The 20,606-nt window shown below is 41.8% G+C and overlaps 1 protein-coding gene across 6 annotated transcripts in view; it reads right to left on the bottom strand.

Annotated features, from left to right (window-relative positions):
* Window positions 1-20,606, bottom strand: part of CNTLN (centlein) — a 307,481-nt gene that overhangs the window by 219,296 nt on the left and 67,579 nt on the right. For 5 of the 6 annotated variants that reach the window (XM_075594863.1, XM_075594856.1, XM_075594849.1 and 2 more), the window contains 3 exons: window positions 12,800-12,934; window positions 12,021-12,200; window positions 1,942-2,079 (listed from right to left, as the gene is read on the bottom strand). In XM_075594863.1, the coding sequence (XP_075450978.1) occupies window positions 1,942-2,079; window positions 12,021-12,200; window positions 12,800-12,934 (453 nt within the window). The remainder of the gene's footprint in view (window positions 1-1,941; window positions 2,080-12,020; window positions 12,201-12,799; window positions 12,935-20,606) is intronic. The other variant, XM_075594883.1, reaches the window with a different exon arrangement.

Below are 20,606 nucleotides of genomic sequence, written 5' to 3'. Positions count from 1 at the left end.
TTGCACGACCAGTTTTTCCTGAAGACAGACAAATTGTCTTCAGTACTGTCGACAAGCGCGGTGGCCACGCCCCCAGCGGTTCAGCCAATGAGGGTGAACCTACCGGGTGATGTCATGCCCCCCCCCCCCCTTGATCTTTCCCCCTGCAGCTCACCACAGACCGGGGATCACAGCTGCACGTGCCATCAGCCTGGCAGGCGTGCGTGCAGTGCCGACACCAGGGCCGTAGCCTTATTGTCTGTCTGCAGAGTTTGTTTGTAGCTGCAGTTTCTGTCTGTCTGTGTAGCTGCAGTGTGTGTGGATATAGATACAGTAGCTGCAGTGTGTGTGGATATAGATACAGTAGCTGCAGAGTAAGTGTACAGTATATAGAGGTGCTTTCATGTATTTACCATTTTATTTTAATTTAAAAAAATCTATATAACTATACAAAAGTGTATATTATTTATTTAAAAAGCCTACATTTAGCCTATAATAGTAATAATCCCCTCAGAACAGGGCATTACTGGCAAATAATGCCCTGTTCTTCAGGGATTATTACTTAAATAATAATGCATCCCACCTAGATATTTATTTTCCTGTCTATTTAATTTCATGAATAAAGTAATTTAGTCTATTTTTATTATTCATTTGAATTGTATGATCCAATGTTTTGCACACTTAAGTACCATCAAATCTATCTTCTTCCTCTAGACGTGACACATATTTTAAAGTTTTCTTAAGACTCGTACGAAGTATGGATTCTTAGAAAAGGCTATTATTTTAAGGCATCTTGCAAAACAAGATAAGAAAGCTATGAACTGGGAATAGTTAAACAGAACAATGAGCTTAAAATCAAAGTCCAGTCAAAAAGAATATATTAAAAAGTTAGAGATTCTATACCTGAAGCTATAATCTCTGTTACAGCATATCTTCAGACTTTTTCCCTACATACAGTACAATATATTAAAAGAAGAACAAGCTTCCCATTTTTAAGACAGGGAACAGACACGGCTTCTAGTTGATCTATATAAGCTTTACACACACTTTATACTTTTTCTGTAACTGTGATCAGTTCAAAATACTTCAGGTGGATCTTAATGACTTGTATTAGTGCTGCATTCTGGATATTCAACAACCTTTGTATAAGAAAGATAGTAGTGACAGTAAAACATTGAGACTTTTTATGCAGGCCATTGTATTTGTCTTGAATCAACTGTTCTGATTTCACTACATTCAAACATATTGTGCATAGCTAGCAAATGTAACTAATAAATTGTACCATTAATCCCAAACTCAACTAGATAATGGAGAATAAAATACTAAAACGGTGTTGGGGACATTAGCATGTCGAAGGTACTACAACTAGAATCAGCAACCAACAAAAGGCTTTATGAGACTCATTTCGATAGCCATTAGACCAGTGACGGCCTACAGGTTAATAGCAATCAGGTCATTAATGTTACCCCTGCAAACTGCGCATCTTAGCTTAAAATTGTGCAATATGTACGAAAGCTTCCTTCTCCACCCTTTCAAAGCAGAGACAGAGGAATTGCCATTGAAAATGAAACAAAACAACTTTATGAAACAAAGATTTAAAGCAGCAGCCCAAACTGGTCGGCATTTTTTAATTTATTTTTTTGCGTTTTACGTTTCAAAATCTCCTCTTGCCCTATCGAACTTTATTTTTTTTTTTTTTTTTTAAATCCGAGGCTCAGGTGATGAGCGTTTTAAATAATACATCTCCGTCAGGTTAAAATGGAGCTCTTCCCAGAGCCCAGTGCAGTCTGAAAGTCAGCTAGAGGACAGAGATTAATTATTTTTTTTAACACTAAAAACATGTTTTATTTTTTTTAAGAGCTGGACATGCTCAGTGGGCAAGCTACTGACATATCAGTTCAACTCATATAGCCTTCTGTGGGGTGGGTTAGGGAGGATTGCTACTTTTATACACCCAAATACTTGCCTCGATCTGGTCACATCAACCTCTTTCTGTGCCAGCTCAGTCTGCTTCACGGCAACCTGTGATGCCAGACCATTGATTTTGCCATGCATAACCTCCATCTGGCTTCTGGCTTCTTTCAAGTCATCATCCAAATTCTGCAATGAAGGTTTATGAGAGGGGAAACAGACAAGAATCACTACACTCAACATATTAATAAAACAAGGACATATGGGCTCATGTGTGTCAAATGTTGAAAACAAGCATAATGTCATGTAGCAACATATTGAGTTTGCTTTGCCCAAGTGTATGCAATCTAGGGAGGGGACATATGAGGAGTTAATAGAATAGTCAGCACAATACCACTTTAAGATGCATAAAAATGTAATATAAAACTGTTGCAGTTTTTTCTTTACCTTTGCAGCAAATAAATATGACAGGATTAGGTAGCATTCAACTCATTCTTCAAAATGTTCTACTGGCTTTAACAGTGTAACAAATACTTGCCAATTATCATCCATGATGAAGGAGTATTAATTATGCAACATAACTGAATAGCATGTTACACTACATACATATATAGCGTAGGTATTCCTAATTACTGCATAGTTCACCGACAATATGCATCTAATCAGATGCTTATGATTTGTTTGAGTTACGATAATAGCACCATAAACACTATAAAGACATAGAATGGAAGCGATCGACAATATATTCGTATAGTCTAAGAACCAAAGGCCCATTCTTCCTAAGCAGTGTTATGCCATAAGACACGTTCCCGGTTCTGGAAGATGCTTTACTGACCATTTAAGTGAATTTACTAAGCAGTGCCGGAAAACGTCTTTTGGAGTACTGCTTCCTAAGTATGGTACAAAATGTCATAAAAGTTTCCACTGACCGAGAATATTTCTGGCTGGGTGGAAAGCATTCTAAAACCACTGGTCAGGAACACACCCAGCTATATCCAGGACACCACCGACCTGCTAAACAAACTTAATGCCATTGGTCCCCTCCCAACAGGAACACTACTAGCAACCATGGATGTAGAATCAATTTACACAAACATCCCCCACGAGGATGGGATTTCAGCATGCAGATACTTTCTGGGACCGCAGGAGCCACTCGCAGAGACAGTGACTAAATGCATCAAATTTATTCTGACCCATATCAACTTCATATTTGAAAATGACATATACCTCCAGACCAGGGGAGTGCAAACTTATGCTTCTGCGCCCCCCTGTCTTCCCTGCCTCAATGCTTGCGCCCCCTCCCTACCACAGACCTCCGTCAAATTACGCTGCGGGGTCATCTGACGTCACGTCACCCACGACGTCATTTGACGCATGTGACGTCACATGACCCACGGCATCATTTGACGCCGCATTGCCATGGCGACGTGGAATCTCGGTAAGTATAGTGTTGCAGAGGCCTCACGCGATCCCCCGGCATTTCATTTAAATGCCTTGGGGAAGAGCACGGGGCCTCTACAACCGCCCGCACCCCCCCAGAAAAATCTCCCGCCCCCAGTTTGCGCACCGCTGCTCCAGACAACCGGGACGGCTATGGGCACAGTATGCCAATCTGTTTCTGTGCAAAACTGGAAAGTGATTTTCTTTCCACCTGTCACTTGAAACCCCCTACATACCTTTGGTACATTAATGACATCCTCCTGATTTGGACCTCTGGTGAACAGGACCTCATACAGTTCCATGAGAACTTCAATACGTTCCACCCAACCATCAACCTCAAACTCACCCATTCCCTGGACAAAGTATATTTCCTAGACACCACCATTATGATAAAGAACAACCAACTACAGACCTATATACTGCAAACCTACAGACAGAGACAGCTATTAGAGGGACAACAGCTACCACCCCACACACTCAAAGCATGCAACCATCTACAGTCAAGCCATATGATGCAACCGGATATCCTCTGACACAGCAGACAGAAGCCAGTGGATTACAGCCTTGAGATCAGATTTCATAAACCGTGGGTATAACCACAGAATTGTAGACCAGCAAATCCACCAGAATACCAAGAAGTGATCTCCTGAAACACAGAAAGAGACAAGCGACAGGATACCCTTTGGAGGTCACATATAACCCACTCCTAGAAACCCTACGCAAGATCGCCAAGGAACTACAACCCATTCTCCAGGAAGATACAAGACTGCAACAGGCCTTTCCTGAAACACCCTTATTATCATACAGACAACCTCATAATCTCAAGGAAATGATCATGAGGAGTAAAGTATTCAAAAATACAACCGAATGCGGGACAAGACCATGCCATGATGCAAGATGCAAAACCTGCGCAATGCTCCACATAGCAGGCATAATACAAATACCATTGTATAGTGGTAAAGTGAAATAAGGCGCAAACAAATAAAAAGTGAACACTAATAATAAGTGACTAATCAAAATCTTAAATAGGTGATAATGTGATAAAATTTAAATGAATACAGCTTCACCCCCTGCTCTGGAACCCACTGGAAGGGGTAGTCTTCACTCTTCCCCCACAGTAACAGCAAAACACACAAAATCCACGGGGAGCATGGATTTTGTGTGTTTTGATAATACAAATACCACACAGGAATCTGGAGTACAAAATCCTCCAGCTATGTCGAGTACCTTATCATGTACATGAAATGTCCAGGGGGCTGCTACTACATAGGTGAGACGGGACAGGGGCTAAACAAGAGAATGAATCTGCATCACCACAGCATCACATGAGGAACAAGAGACAGTCTTGTCGGCAAAGATTTCTCTGACTCTGGCCATAAGATAAACAATCTGAAGGTGGCCATACTCAAAGGTAATCTTAGAACACCGAAAGCGAGAAGGTTGCATGAATACAAATTTATGAAATTGTTCGGGACACTCACCGGTGGCCTAAACGGAGACCGCAGTTTCATAAGCCACTACACAAGAGAACTCTCTTCCCATGAGTGCTAAAGCCGGTGTCATTAATACTGCGCTATATGAAGGCACACACACACCTGTCTCTTACAATGTACTATGTAATTCTATCCCTACATACCAATAGGGACTACATAGTAGCCACAGGCATGAACAGATATGCAACACCCTCTTACATTTCTACACCTACCCACACCATTGTTATACACTCCCCCTCTTGTGGGCGCTTTATTAAATTATGATTTACACAAGTACACGCACATACACACACGCATTCCCTTACATCACAAGCATTAAGTAACCATTTAACATCTTAAGTCATAAATCACATACTGCACAGGGGGGAGGTGTAGGTGTCACGAGATAACATTCCAATTGCCTTGTTTCGGGAAAATTTTTTGGCTTAATCAATTGTAACATCGCCCGAAGAAGAGATCAGTGAATCTCGAAAGCTCGCACAAATAAAAGCATTTCGTTAGTCACATAACCGTATCAACTATTTGTTTTTGATTATTAAGCTCGGCTAACATGGTACACACACACACACACACACAAAGAACCCCCTGGCAAGCACTCAGATATATAAAAAAAAGTATACAACAGATGTGTCCAAAGCAATACACAATCATTTTAATTTTAATCAAACACATCTAACATAAAATCTAAAATAACACACACATGGAACCAGACAAAAATACCTCCAAAGTACAATATAAATACACGGACAATTACAGAAAGGTACTGCAAAAAGCAGCTAGCTGAAAAAATACACCTAGGTTAAAGATAACATTGGGGACAAAGTACCCAATGAAATCACGACCGGCCAGTCGGTCATCTGGACAAATAGTACAAAAAGGTTGAAATAATCACAAGTACTGTTACTGCTGGCTGACCATATATAAATGTACACTAACCACTTCCAAAGTACAACAGGCAATAAAAAACATGTGCATGAATAAACAACATGGTGGATACAAAAAGACAAATGTCTAAATCTAAGTATACCCTACAGGTCTATAGGTTGCAACCACATGAGTACAAAGGGCATGAGAAGGGAGGCTCACAGGGAAATGAGTATGCAGATCACTTGATGTTAAACCCCAATATGGGGAAATAGGATGTAATGACCTGTGTAAAATGTCCAAAAACAACCATGATAACTATATAGGTAGAGTGCGTAGATGGTAAATCTAATAGGACTCACGAATGCAGTGTGTCTTGAACCTGTCCCCCCCCCTAATTTAGAATTGGGGACAGAGTCAATGCCAATAATCCTAAGGCTAGTGGGATCTTTAGAATATACGGTGGAAAAGTGCAGTGGGACACTAAGTGTGAGAACCACTTTAATTATCGCCCGGCGATGCTCCAGAAATCTAATACAGAGAGAACGTTTGGTACGTCCAATGTATTGTGTTGAGTCACCATTTATCAGGAGTAACCTCAGTCAGGGTGAAAACAATTCTCTGGGTGAGCTTAAAAAAAATGTGAAAACATACTAATCAGACAGGCCGATAAGGGAGGGAGCATTGTTTTCCAAGATCGAGAGGACTATGTCACCGAAGCCCTTAGGCTGTCGTCTGATTCTAATTCTTTTAAAGATTATTTCCAGTGATCTGACACTTCTGTTTTAATGCCAACTCTGTTCTTTATTAAAACAAGGGTTAGCGGATAAAATATTAACTAAAGATGAATTTAGATATTTGTATATATCCAACCCGCAGATTCCTATATTATATCACCTTCCGAAGGTGCACAAGAGCCTTGTAAACCCGCTAGGTAGACCGATCATATCAGCAGTGGAGTCAATGACATCAGGGGTGTCCAGATATGTAGACCACTTTTTACAGCCAAATGTGGTCAAACTTCGTTCATAGCTTTGGCCTCTGCCATGTTACCTGCTTGCTGGCGGAGGCGCGCTGAGGCGCACTCCCGCTCAGCACTGAGCCCCTACAGTCGCAATTAGAGCGGCTTTAGTAGGGGCTCGCCTACGTTTCTGCAAGTGCGTGGAAGCCTTAGGTAAATTTTAAATTCAAGCGCTTGCCGGAGCGCAGGGCCGGTCACGTGAGCGGTTCGCCCAATGAGGGCGAACCAGCTCCGTCACGTCACTGGCCCGCCCCCTGACGGCGTGCAGGGAAAGCACCCGCAAGGCCAGGGAAAGCACCTGCTTTCCCTGAGCCTCAGCGCGCCTCAGCACGCCAGCGGTAAGCTTGGCCGAGGCTTTAAAGACACCCTCCATGTCATTGATTCCCTCTCTTCTATTAAGTGGAAGTCTACATTTAGATGGGCCACCTGGGATGTACAATCTTTGTACACATGTATTGAGTATGATGACGGTCTCAAGTCAATTGAGCACTTTCTTAAGGTTGATAATACTCTACTACCTATTCAATGTACTTTCGTTCTCTCGATCATTCAATTTATTTTGAAAAATAATTATTTTCTTTTCGGAGACACCGATCTTCAGACCTGTGGCATGGCCATGGGTCCCAGGTTCGCCCCCAGCTATGCAAACCTATTTATGGTGTTTTGGGAAACCAATTACATCTGGACAAATGCACGGCTGGGGGAGAGCCTGGTATACTATGGCCGCTACATTGACAATATCTTGATCATCTGGGATGGAGATTAGGGTAGTCTACAATTGGCCTTTGATGAATTTAATCATTATAATCTTGGGCTTAAATTCACATATCAAAATCACCCAAGTGAAATAGTATTTTTAGATCTGGTACTACCAGTAGACAAGAATAATACTATACAAACAAAAGTACACTTCAAAGATGTTGTAGCCATCAACCAAAATGGATACATAATATCCCTCTGAGTAAATTTAATAGACTCAGACGTAACTGCTCTTCTAATTCTACCTTTGAAGATCAATCACGCCGACTGATGTCTCAATTTGCAATTAAGGGATATGATTCTGATTTAGTCCAGGACTCTTATGAAAAGGTAAGGGCCATTGATAGAGTAGAACTTTTGAATAAATCGAAGGATAGACATCTTAACAGAGAATTAGGCAGCAAGAAGAATAAGTCAATCCTACACAAGCGGTGTTAAATTCATTACCAAATTTAATGGATATTCAAATAGGATAACAGAAGTTCTCAATCAGCATTGGAATGTGTTGATGTGTGATCCACATTTGAATAAGCACATAACATCTAAAGGTGCCGGTTGTCTTTCGCAGAGCAACGAACAAAGAATCAACTAGCTCCCTAGCATATAAAGCAATTCTGAATATACGGTGAACTCTGGTTCTGTCCCCTGTGGGAATCACAGATGTGGCAAGTCAATATGTCTCATGTGTAAATATCTCACTACAGGTAACCCCTTTCTTGTCCTTTTCCAATGGATCAATGTATCCTATTAATACAGGTAAACCCCGTTATAACGCGGTCCTCGGGGTCCACCCCGAGACCACCGCATTAGTAACGGGGTCGCGCTAATTTAAAAAAAATAAAAATGCAAGCCACATCAGCGCATATTCACCCCGCGGTCCCGGCTTCCCCCTGTCACCGTGTGACAGGAGATGGGAGGGGGGATGCCCCTCCGGCTTCAGCTTCCCCTGTCACCGCGGGACAGGAGATGGGAGGGGGATGCCCCTCCGGTCCCGGCTTCGGGTTCCCCGTCACCGCGGGACAGGAGATGGGAGGGGGGATGCCCCTCCGGTTCCGGCTTCCCCTGTCACCGCGTGACAGGAGATGGGAGGGGGGATGACCCTCCGGCTTCAGCTTCCCCTGTCACCGCGTGACAGGAGACGGGAGGGGGGATTCCCCTCCGGCTTCAGCTTCCCCTGTAACCGCGTGACAAGAGATGGGAGGGGGATTTCCCTCCGGCTTCAGCTTCCCCTGTCACCGCGGGACAGGAGATGGGAGGGGGGATGCCCCTCCGGTCCCGGCTTCGGGTTCCCTGTCACCGCGGGACAGGAGATGGGAGGGGGGATGCCCCTCCGGTTCCGGCTTCCCCTGTCACCGCGTGACAAGAGATGGGAGGGGGATTCCCCTCCGGCTTCAGCTTCCCCTGTCACCGCGGGACAGGAGATGGGAGGGGGGATGCCCCTCCGGTCCCGGCTTCGGGTTCCCCGTCACCGCGGGACAGGAGATGGGAGAGGGGATTCCCCTCCGGTCCGGCTTCCCCCCGCCGCAGCACAGGGCCCTCGCGCCGCAATACAGGGCCCCCATGCCCCCCGCGCTGCACCGGGCCATCCCACCAGCCCCCACAGCATTGGGGGCCCCCGCAGCCATCATCCCCCTCCACAGCAGCACCACCCCCACCGGCACACCCCCCCCCACCCCCCCTGCAGCCACATGCCTCACCAATCATCCCCAAGGTAAGGCTGATTTATGTATACAGAGGCGGCACATTTTATTTGAGTGCGGCTAGCTCCGCAAGCCTGGGGATGCCCCGGCATGCTAGCCGCACTCCCTCGGCGTGCCGCGCGTCATCGACGTGCGGTCACGCGTCATCGGGTGCCTGCGCCCCCTGCACGCGCGTCCAGGGCTCCCCGAGGGAGCCCTGGTGTCCCGCGATGTGGGGGACGGCGGCAGGGGGTTCCGGGGGACCCGGCGGACCCGGCAGCGGGAGGGAGAAAGCCCCGATCGGAGGGCGCTCCTCCGTGTCTTCGGCGTGCGCCCGGCACCCTCCGGCGCGCGCCAGGTTACTGCTGCGGCCGAGAACGGGCAAATGCTCGAATAAACTCGGCCGCAGCAGTATGTGTATTTGGAGGGGTGTGTGTCAGTGTGAGTGCAGTGTGCAGTGTGTGTCAGTGTGAGCAGTGTGTGTGCAGTGTGCAGTGTGTCAGTGTGAGCAGTGTGTGTGTGCAGTGTGCAGTGTGAGCAATGAGCAGTGTGTGTGCAGTGTGTGTCAGTGTGAGCAGTGTGAGCAATGAGCAGTGTGTGTGCAGTGTGTGCAGTGAGACTGTGTGCAGTGTGTGCAGTGGGAAAACCGCGTTATAACCGAATCGCGGTATAACGAGGCGCGTTATAACGGGGTTTACCTGTAGTTCTATAAACTGTTTAACAACACATGTTGTGTATGCTTTGTCTTGTGCATGCAATATCCAATACATTGGACGTACCAAACGTTCTCTCTGTATTAGATTTCTGGAGCATTGCCACAATAAAAAAAGGGGTTCTCACACAGTGTCCCACGGCACTTTTCCACAATACATTCTAAAGATCCCACTAGCCTTCGGATGATTGGCATTGAATCTGTCCCCAGTTCTAAATTAGGAGGGGGCAGGACAGGTTCAAGACACTCTGCATTCGTGAGTCCTATTGGATTTACCGTCTAGGCACTCTGGTGCCATTGAGACTAAGCTAGGGCATTGATACCAGTATCTTAGTGTAGTGTTATACATTTACATATGTGTCCCCCTGTAGCTTCAGTTTAGTGTCCTCCATTTTGAGCTGCTGCTAATGGTTTCTTATCAAAATACATCGGTGTTATATAATAATCACTAATTGTACAATTCATTGTATATACTCTAGGTTTGTGACTCGTGCTCTCAGTACGGATACTATAGCCATTATGTTTCTTAAGCATATCTCTACCTGACGTTATTAAATTTTACATTATTAATCGGTTTATGCTTTTTTACATTTTTAGCTGTAATCTTTGGTTTATTAATCCACCTTCCCCTTGATATAGAAATTAATTCCTCAGATTTATATCAGATTGATCAATTTAGGAGTAGGTGGTAACAAAATGTTATGTCATTATTCATTTTTTTGTTATATTTTATGCATTTTATTATTAAGCATTTACGATTAGCAAATATATTGGTATATATTGATTTATATCAGCAGTCAGTCAGAAGACATTGATTACAGTGTTTGTTAAGTTTATGGGATTTTTACATTGTTATTGTTTATTTTGTATTGCCTTTCAAGCTTGTACACGACGCTGATTGGCAGTAGCTGTTTTCTACAAATTTAGCTATACTGACTATATAAACCTGTCACAGCCACTAGCCAATCATCCCTTGAAGAAGTCACTTACGTGACGAAACGTGTCGAACTTCGTGACGCATTGACGTTATTACGTAGTGACATACAGTCTGGGGGCGTGGACAAAGTGCGGAGCGGCTGCACATTGTGTGACTTGTGTACCAGTTGCGGTGCGGTTGAACGTCGAGCGGACTGGACATTTTCCGGCAGTGCCAGGGAGAGGTGTGAGCCTCACCGAGGTCTTCCTGTTATCGGCAGCACAGAGGAGAAACATTGAGCCCTGTAAACGATCGTTCTGCCACAGATGAGCATCTGCTAAACAAGCCAGAGCAACCCTAGCACACGTCTGTATATTTCCACTAGATTCGTCCTCCAGCTGTTCAGTCATCTTACAGATTGTCTCAAATTAAAAAGTTTTTTTTAATCTTACTATGTGAGTGCAAGTCCTGGAGACTACTCTATGTTCTTTTAATAAATATTTTATATGCATTATTATGCTAAGGAGCTGGCACTTCTTTTCTTCTTTGATTTGTAGGTATCAGTGTGATCAGGCTAGATCACCTAAGAAGCTTAAGCCTACTCCATATACTGACTGTTCCCTGGAACTGGACGTTTTCATCATTCTGCCTAGTGGGACTGGTTTGGTTTAATATAAATCACTTTCTACACTATATTTATTATCATAATTATTTATATCATCACTTATAAATTTATGCATATTTATTTATATTAATCACTCATATCAAATCTTTTTATTAATACACAGTTAGCGCTACTATTTGTTTTCGTGGTTTTTTTATAGAGCTATACATACACACACACTTTTTTAGATGCAATTGTTGCTGCTAAATGCGTCTATCAGCTTTAACATTAAAAAAAATATATATATATATACACACACACACACACACACACACACACACACACACACACGTTTTGAATGCAAAAAGTAAGGTTATTTTTACGTTTTATGCGAGAATTAAGTCTGTTATATTTTCTAATGATTATACTTTAGGATGGCTATTTGATGTCAGCTTCCTGCTTTCCAGCATCAATTTTTAAAGAGCTGTGGGTTTTAAGTGTAGGAATTTAAATGAATGCCGGTCCCCACTGGCATGTTTGAATACATAAGTTGTTATCACAGCAAATAACACGAAGCATAAGTGCACGCCACAATGTAGTTTGGAAAATCATGTGAGGGAAGCCAACCACTCCGCCTCGTACCTTTACTTTGGCTTCAATGGCAGATTGTTCGACCCTCTGGTGTGCATCCTGCCTCCTCGCTTTCTCTAGGTCATTGAGCAGGTCAGCGTAGCTCTTATTCAATTCCTCCTTTTCGTCCTCCAGTTTCTTTATAACAACGGTCCTCTGCTCTTCTTTCTTCTGCATCCTTTCTTTGATGCCCTGTTTGACAAATCGAAACAGGAAATGACACCCCCAAAATATAAATAGCCGTGCAGGAGATAATCCGCAGACTATTTTTACTCAAGTGACCTTGGCTAACGATGTTATACGAAGCTGCGAATAAAGCTGCACTTTTATGGCAGTCGGTCGTGCAGGTGGAAGGATCCTACAGTATGTTTTAACTGCTTGACAGCTCTGATAAGAACAAGTTTGCAAGGAATCCTTTAATTGATCAAGAAGCCTTTGATGCTGTCCCCAGCTATTTTTGAGACCCGCACAGACATATCATTTCAGACTTTGGCTTTATCAATTAATAATACCAGTCCCATCAGAATGTAATTAAAAGAAGCCACAGATTCACACTGCTTTCTTTCGCTCCATATCCCTCATTAACTATTTATCTGAAAGTTAGAAGACTCAGATTTGAGGCTTTAAAGCAGTACTCTGTCTGCTGTATGAGGAATAACTGTATGGTACAGCAAGGCCTCAGGCAATTCTTCTTCTGAGTGTGTCACTTTCTGAGCTGTACAGGGTGACGCAGCTTGAAGCACAGTACTTCACAGCAAGAAAACGGTAAAAGGAAATACAAGACCATGTACCTTAAGTTCCTGACTTTTATCTTTTAAATTCTGTTGTGAGTCACTCAATTCCTTCTTCAGAAAAGTATTTTCTTCATCCACAGACATCTTCCTCTGTACTAGGTTGTTTAACTCCTGCTGCTGTCCTGATGCTCTCTGTATCACAAAGGAAAAATACCGCAATCAGCGTCATCGTTTCCTCTCAAGAGGCACCAGTGTAATAAGCGCAGCTTTTCTGCCTTTTGCACGACCACAAAAAGATCTTATTCCAATGAAAGCAAAATATCAATACCTGTAAACATATTCTCAGCAGAGAAATTAATAATTAGCAAAATTACAGTAATCTGAAAATGAAGATTTTAAAATGCTCATTGTAATCTTTGCACTTGAACATAAAGCAGCTGTTAGAGGGAGGTTAGTTAAAGGCCTAATGCTTGATCAGCCAGATTTTTATGCTCCTTACAACTAAAGCAGTAAAAAATTAACAAATCTCCAAATTTATTTTCTCGCCAGAGAAAAATACAGATTTTGGCCTGTTTTCGTCCAAAAATACCACCGAGGTCTATGGGGATTTTTGGCCAAAAACAACTGGTACTGTATAAAGTTTAGTAACACTGCTTAGTGTAGTGGAACCAATTCTCTTATTAGCCAAAAAAGCTATATTACAATTGATAAAACCATTTTCCACCAACAATACAGCAATTAGACAAACTGTTTATTTTTTCATTTATTATTATTATTATTTTGTCTTCCAACATGACGGAAGAAAGGCTCAACTGAAGCAAAAATGACAATTATAATGCAGATCTAATCTACTGTATTTCTCAGTCTGATTTTATTTGATGCTGAATGCATGACAGGATTGATTTATAGAGGTGCGTTGTTCACCAATCATAATTCTTCTCCTTTGTGGCAAAATTGGTTCACGGTTCGCTCAGCCCGCTTCTTATCACAGTACAATTTTATTAATGCATCCTCTTTCTTTTGCAATCTTGGATATTGTTGATGTAACCCCCTTCAGAGGATACAGCTTTGTATGCTGCCCCCTAGCTGATTTCTCTCTAATGTGTGTGGTGCTCGTAAAGAGACAATGACTAACAGAAGCAGCTACGGCAGGAATAGAACTACCAGAGGGCCCTGCTGCTCGAATAGGGACACATGACAGAGCAAAGGAACACAGGTTGGGGAACCAAGGAAATGCTGGAAAGAAAGGACCAGTTGAGAGAGGGGAGCACGAGAAGAGGAGATCTGCAGAGACCCTGAGAGAGAGCATTCCCTATCTCACAGGGAGCTGCAGGCTGATTTGAGGGAGACCTTATGACCAGATCGCGAGAAGGACAACTCAAAGGAGCTGGGTGAGGTCACAGACAGGCTCCCCGAGTGGAAGTCGAGAATGGGCCAGCTGCCTACCAGACTAAGGGAGGCGTGAGTAAAGACAAAGGAGATCGTCACTAAACACAAAGGACACTGATGTCTTTGGGAAGAGACAGGCCTGCTACAGTAACATACACTTCCAGAAGAGCTCCAACTTTGTGCCGGCACTCACACTTAGACCCTTTCAGCCCGGAGTCAAGGAGACTTGGGAAGAAACACTGTATCGTAATGAACAAAAATAGGATTTTTGGTGCACAGCCAATAGAGTGGGTCACAAAAACAAAGTGAATAAAAAATGCTTTATTGGTCCATAATTAAAAAACGGAGGTAAACACCCTCCAACGCATTTCGTGCATATAGCACTTTATCATGTGGATGATATATATTTTATATATCTAGTAGGGGTTTTCTATAAATGCGTTCTGGTTAAAGAGGTTATGTCGTGTCCTGTTGTCTGACCTTCAAGCCACGTTCTCAGTTTGTGGGATAGCATTGTTTATAACAGGGAGTAGGACTTGAGCCCCCACCTTCACATATAGAAATCAGTCTAAGGGAATAACAAGGGATTACAATAAAAATAAACTTATACAGGATTTTGAACAAAATGCTGCTTTAAGAATATTATGTTTTTTTTAAAATAAAATCAGTTATTCATATAAGATAATATTTACTGCATTTTCCCCCCTTTATGCCCTTTTTAGTAATTTTTTTTATGTATTAAGCTTCCTTGGGTTGCTATAGCATCCATTTAGGAAGCCATACTGGGTGCCCTGGGAAGCAGGATCTTCACTTCTTGATCATAGGCGAACGGATCAACCTGCAGCTAAGATAATTGCATTGGAATAAATGTAAGGAACTACTGCATAAAAAAATATATATATTTATTTTTAAGAGGAAATGCTGTTTCTTTAACGCACATTTTCTTTGTACGTTTATGAAAGGACAACAAAAAATGTAAAACAATTATAATTTAGGTGCCTCATAACTTTCAGGGTTCTCCCAGTCTCTGGTTGTCACAAATAAAAAAGCTGTGTGCGCTGAGTGCACGCGCATAGTAAGTGAAACTTCGTCTTTTGTCACTGTTTTGTCACAGAAATTATATTTGTAAGAATGATATATTTAATAAAAAATACAATTTCAGTGCCAAAACGCAAAGAAGTTTGACTTAGAATGCGTGGTTTAGCTATTTGCACTTCTATATTTATAGTAACTGGGAATTCCGTGTGTGTGTGTGTCAGTGAGTCAGTGTGTGTGTCATTCAGTGTGTGTTTATCAGTGTGTCCCCCCCATGTCGCAGGCTGCAGATCAATGACAGGTGTCTGTGCTCCCGAGCAGATCTTAGCCAAAAGCAGCGAGGCGGGTGGGCTCTGCTGCTCGGTGAGAGTGCACAGAGCGCTGTGTTTCAGTGTGTGTTACAGAACAGGGGCACAGACCCCACAGACCAACACCGACCCCAGCACAGCCTCTCACCTCAGCTCCGACACCATGCGGGGGGCTCCTGCTGCAGCTCACCTATACCACGGCCTCTGCTGGCTGCTCGGCCCGGCACTCACTGCCCTGATCTCCATGTCAGGTACTGTCTGGTCTTCTACCTCTGTACCTCCCCCCCTCCCTATCACCCTGCACCTCTCTCTCCTCACTCCCCCTGTATCACTCCATCAGCCTGCTTTACCTACCACTCTATCCCTGCTCCTCTTAACTTCTACACAGCGTCACCCCTCCCACCCCCCACTACCAAAGCGCCCGGTCCTCCCCTCCCTCTAGTCACCGGTATGGGAACAAGCGCCTCCTCCCACGCGCGGCATTCCTCACTCCCACTGATCAGTACCGGCATCTCCTCGGGCTGTGGTCTGGCACCAGGTCTCCGAGCCGTGGCGTCCGGTGTGGGGGAGCGTTAGGAGTGGCGGCGGCGATTAAATTTTGAGCGGGTGCGGGGGACCGGCGCTCGTTAGGAGCTGTGGCAAGTAAATGTTGAGCGGGTGGGGGGGAGCGGAACGGCGGCGGTTAGGAGCGGCGCCCGCCGCATGTGATTTGCCAGAACACAGACCGGCCTCAGCTGCCAGCACTTTGACGTCACATCCGTTTCATTTTCTGTCTCCACAATCCATTTTTGTCCCATTACGAATGAGGTGCCATCAAAGAAGTTTCACTTCAAAAATATGTTAAAGTAGCAATTACCTATGCTCATTAAAAAATAAAGCTTTTTTTTTCTGTTGTGTTGTCTGTCTTTATATATATATATATTAATATATATATATATATATATATATATATATATATATATATATTAATATATATATATATATATAAAGACAGACAACACAACAGAAAAAAAAGCTTTATTTTTTAATGAGCATATATATATATTAATATATAAAAACTTTATTTTTTCCACCACACAGGGAGTTTAAAATCGCTTGTGCCATTCATGTACATTAAGCAAAAAAAGTTGCTGTTAACTCCTACCATAAAAATAAAAGAACAGTAATATATACAGTATATATATTTTTTTTAAACTGAAATAAAATGAAGTAACAAAGTAAGATTACAGCATACACTCACAGGGTGTGTTATTGCTTTAGTGTCATGTTTTTGGTGGGATTCCTCCTAACACGCTGGTAGTCTGTGATTATCAAGAGCCCAAGTGATACATCAGCATACTTCGTCATAAAAATTATACTGTATGTAATAGATATTGGTAAAACATTTGAGAACAAATCCACAACCGGCAAAATATAAGCAGACATGACAAGTGTCGTGCCCCCCCCCCCAAAAAAAAAAAAAAAAAAATCAGCAAACGACAGTGATCTTTTTTGAGAGATTCATCTTGTCAATATGTTTGCAAAAATGTTGGACATTTTCACTACATCTTTTGCAATAATTTGCACTATTAACTCAATAATGCAGCGGGATTTGAGCGACAACTCTATAAGGTTAACGGTAGAACAAGTTAAACAAATATACATTTAAAGTAGAAAAATGTATTGAATATGCAATTGTTAAAGTAACAGTCGATTTTCATTTCAGTTTTATACTACAGTAAACTTAACTACCGAACGGTGCCTCAGTAATTGGATGATTTAAATAAAGGTGCCCTATAGATAAGAAAAAAAAGAATACATCAAGAAACACTGTTAGAAGAGACTATGTGATATATATATATATATTTTTTTAATCACTCTCAAACTTTTATTAACCCCTTCACTACTATAATGGCCTCTTTGCAATACGTTAGACCAGGCCTGCACAACTCCAGTCCTCGAGGGCCGCAAACAGGCCAGGCTTTAAGGATATCTGTACTTCAGCACAGCTGACTTAATTAGTGGCTCAGTATGCTGAAGTAGGGATAGCCTAAAAACCTGGCCTGTTTGCGGCCCTCGAGGACTGGAGTTGTGCAGGTCTGCGTTAGACGAACACACACACATATTTAAAAAGAAAACACAGAACATCCCTCCTAAAGATACAAAGAATTATTTTATTTCTAATTCTTTTCTGAAAGGATATTATAAGCATTTAATAGCATGCAGCAATATTGTTAAAATCTCTGAAGTGGCAGGCTAGCAAATACATTTGGATGTCTTAACTGAGATCATATAATAGTAGAGGATCATTGAAGAACACACAAAAAAAAAGTTACCAACAATGTTAAATTTTAAAAAAGCTTGTCCGGGATGGGAAGGGAGCGAAGATAGCAGGGATACACCATGAAAAATAAAAAAATAAATGCATACAATAGTGTAATAAGTTCTTTTCAATCTGGATAAAACATGTATGTCTTGGCTCTATAGCAATGCCTACTTACAGCAGGTCAAAAGGTAAAAAGCATTGATCTACACAGCAGGTAGAAAGGTGTCAGGATCTTCAGGAACAACAGCCCAGGTTTACAGCATAAGAAATCAGCACCTCAGCTCAGACGTCAGTAGATGTGAGTGGATCAGAGACATGCAAAAGAAAGGCAGACCATAGTGTCGATCGTGCATAAAATTTATATCAACAAACAACAAATTTTAGGAATTGTACTCATATTGTGTACATAATCATAGTTCACATAAGGCTTTACTTGAGGCAAATGGAGTGCTGGTTCAGTGTGGAGCAGCTCACCGGGGATCTTCTCCTTAGACTCACAACAGACCGGGTGGGAGATGGCGTCTGACGTCACATCCGCTGTTGGGGTGACGGCATCCGGTCTTGGAGGCAAACGGTGGGGGAACTCAGCAACTCTGAAGCCTTCAGTAGAAAGAGCAGCTGCAGCAATGAAAGTGGCTCTACGCGTTTCGTCGTACTAGACAACTTCCTCAGGAGCAATGAATAATTCTCAAATGAGTTGTGGGTTTATATATACTAAACAATTGAACAAATAAGCAATTAACCAATTTAATATAACAATTATATAATTGAAAATTTAAAAGATACACTGGTTCTCCAATAAATAGGTACATAACTCAGTGTTCAAAAAACGGCGCAGTGTTAATACAAATAGGCATTTAAAACAACATCTAAGTAAATAAAATATCTAAGTAAATAAAATTCAGGATCTAATCATGATAATATTCTAGGTGTTTATAGGGAGCCATAACTAATTGGTTCTTATGTACTCACAGAGCAAAAACGAGGGAGAGAGAGGGGAGAAGAATATAAGAGTGAATTAGTAACATATTAGTAACATATTAAGATTGATTAAAATATACACTTATATGTATCAAAAGTAATAAAAATATAAATATACATAAAATATATATAAATATAAAAAAACCTTTGTTCATTTAGTAAGTGACCCAATATTGATAATAAAAGGCACCTGACATATAGCTAATGTCAGTGGGAGAGGTCGCAGAAAGGATATACAGAGATAAGGGGCCCGAGCAGACCGTGCATTAGATAAGAAATGGGATAATCTCAAATTCTGCATTAAGCCCATTTGGCATTAATGTTTTTAATTTGTGTATCCAATACATCTCACGTCTGCTCAGATCTACATCTCTGCTGCGACCCCTTCAGTGTTGTCGCACATGCTCAATGGCAGTGAATTTTAGTCCTTTAGTATTGGAATTGTGGTACTTAGCAAAATGTTTGGACACACTATGCGTTAGTATGCTTCTCCTAATATTGCTGAGGTGTTCTACAATACGTGTTCTGATGGCTCTTTTAGTTTTTCCCACGTATTGTAGTCAACAGGGGCATTCTAATAGGTATATGACATAGTCACTATAACAATTCATATATTGCTTTATTTTAAAGTGTTCTTTGGTTACATTACACATAAAGTTCTTTTTGTCTGTCTGTTTATGTTCACATGCCTTGCACATTGTGCAACCAAAGAAGCCCTCCAGATTCTGAAGCCATCCTTTATTTGTTGTTTCTATCTTTTTTAGGCACTTGGAGCGACAATACTCTTCAGATTTTGTGCTTTTTTAAAAATTATTTTTGGGTTCTCTGGGAGTGTGCTATTTAAAATTGGGTCACTCTTTAAAACATGCCAATGTTTTCGAATAATTTTACCAATATTGCTGGCATCTTTATTGTAAGTTGTCAGAAAAGCTGTGTCAAATACATTGTTTTTTACTAATGGTGTTATTTCTTTTTTAGGTTCCAATAAATCTTTTCTATCCAGGTTTTTCGCTTTATTGAACGCAGTGTCTAAAATTTCTTTCTTATAGTTCTTTTGTTTAAAGCGTGACTCCAAAGTTTTGCACTGTTCTTCAAATACAGTTTCTTCCGTGCAATTCCTACGCATTCTTCTAAATTGGCTATAGGGGACATTATCCATCCACTGGTGATGATGGCAACTTGAACGCAAAATATAATTGTTGCTGTCAACATTTTTAAAAAACGATTTCGTTTTGAGAAGACCCTCTTCAATATATATCACCAGATCTAAATAATTGATCGAAGACTTACTTGAAGTCGAGGTGAATTGTAAATTCATGGTATTGTTATTCAGACCTGCTATATAGTCGTCTAGGTCTGTTTGGTCACCCTGCCAAATTAATATAATGTCGTCAATGTAGCGCCGCCATAGGACAACACCCTCCCCCAGCATGCCATTGGGCCAGATGTTTTGGTCCTCCCAAAAACCCATGAATAGGTTTGCATAGCTGGGGGCGAATTTCGTTCCCATGGCGGTGCCACATTTCTGTAAATAAAAGGTGTCTTCAAACAGAAAAAAGTTTTTTTCCAAAATAAAAGCTATAGTTTCCAGAATAAAGTCTGTCTGAGATATATGCAATTCTGGATTTTTTTCTAGGAAGTATTTTACAGCTTCACAACCCAAAGAGTGTCTAATGGATGTGTATAACGAAGACACATCTATAGTGGCTAGGATGTAGTCCTCTTTCCAAACTATTTTGTCTAATATCTGTAATATTTCTGTTGTGTCTTTTAAATAAGATTTAAGATGTTTGACATAATCTTGCAAAAATGAGTCTATGTAGGCAGATAGATTTGAGGTGAGGGA

The sequence above is a fragment of the Ascaphus truei genome, chromosome 1 (assembly GCF_040206685.1).
Source record: "Ascaphus truei isolate aAscTru1 chromosome 1, aAscTru1.hap1, whole genome shotgun sequence".
In the NCBI taxonomy this organism is placed as follows: Eukaryota; Metazoa; Chordata; class Amphibia; order Anura; family Ascaphidae; genus Ascaphus; species Ascaphus truei.
The sequence above is the reverse complement of the archived record's forward strand: the minus strand, read 5'-3'. Positions and strand labels throughout refer to the sequence as shown.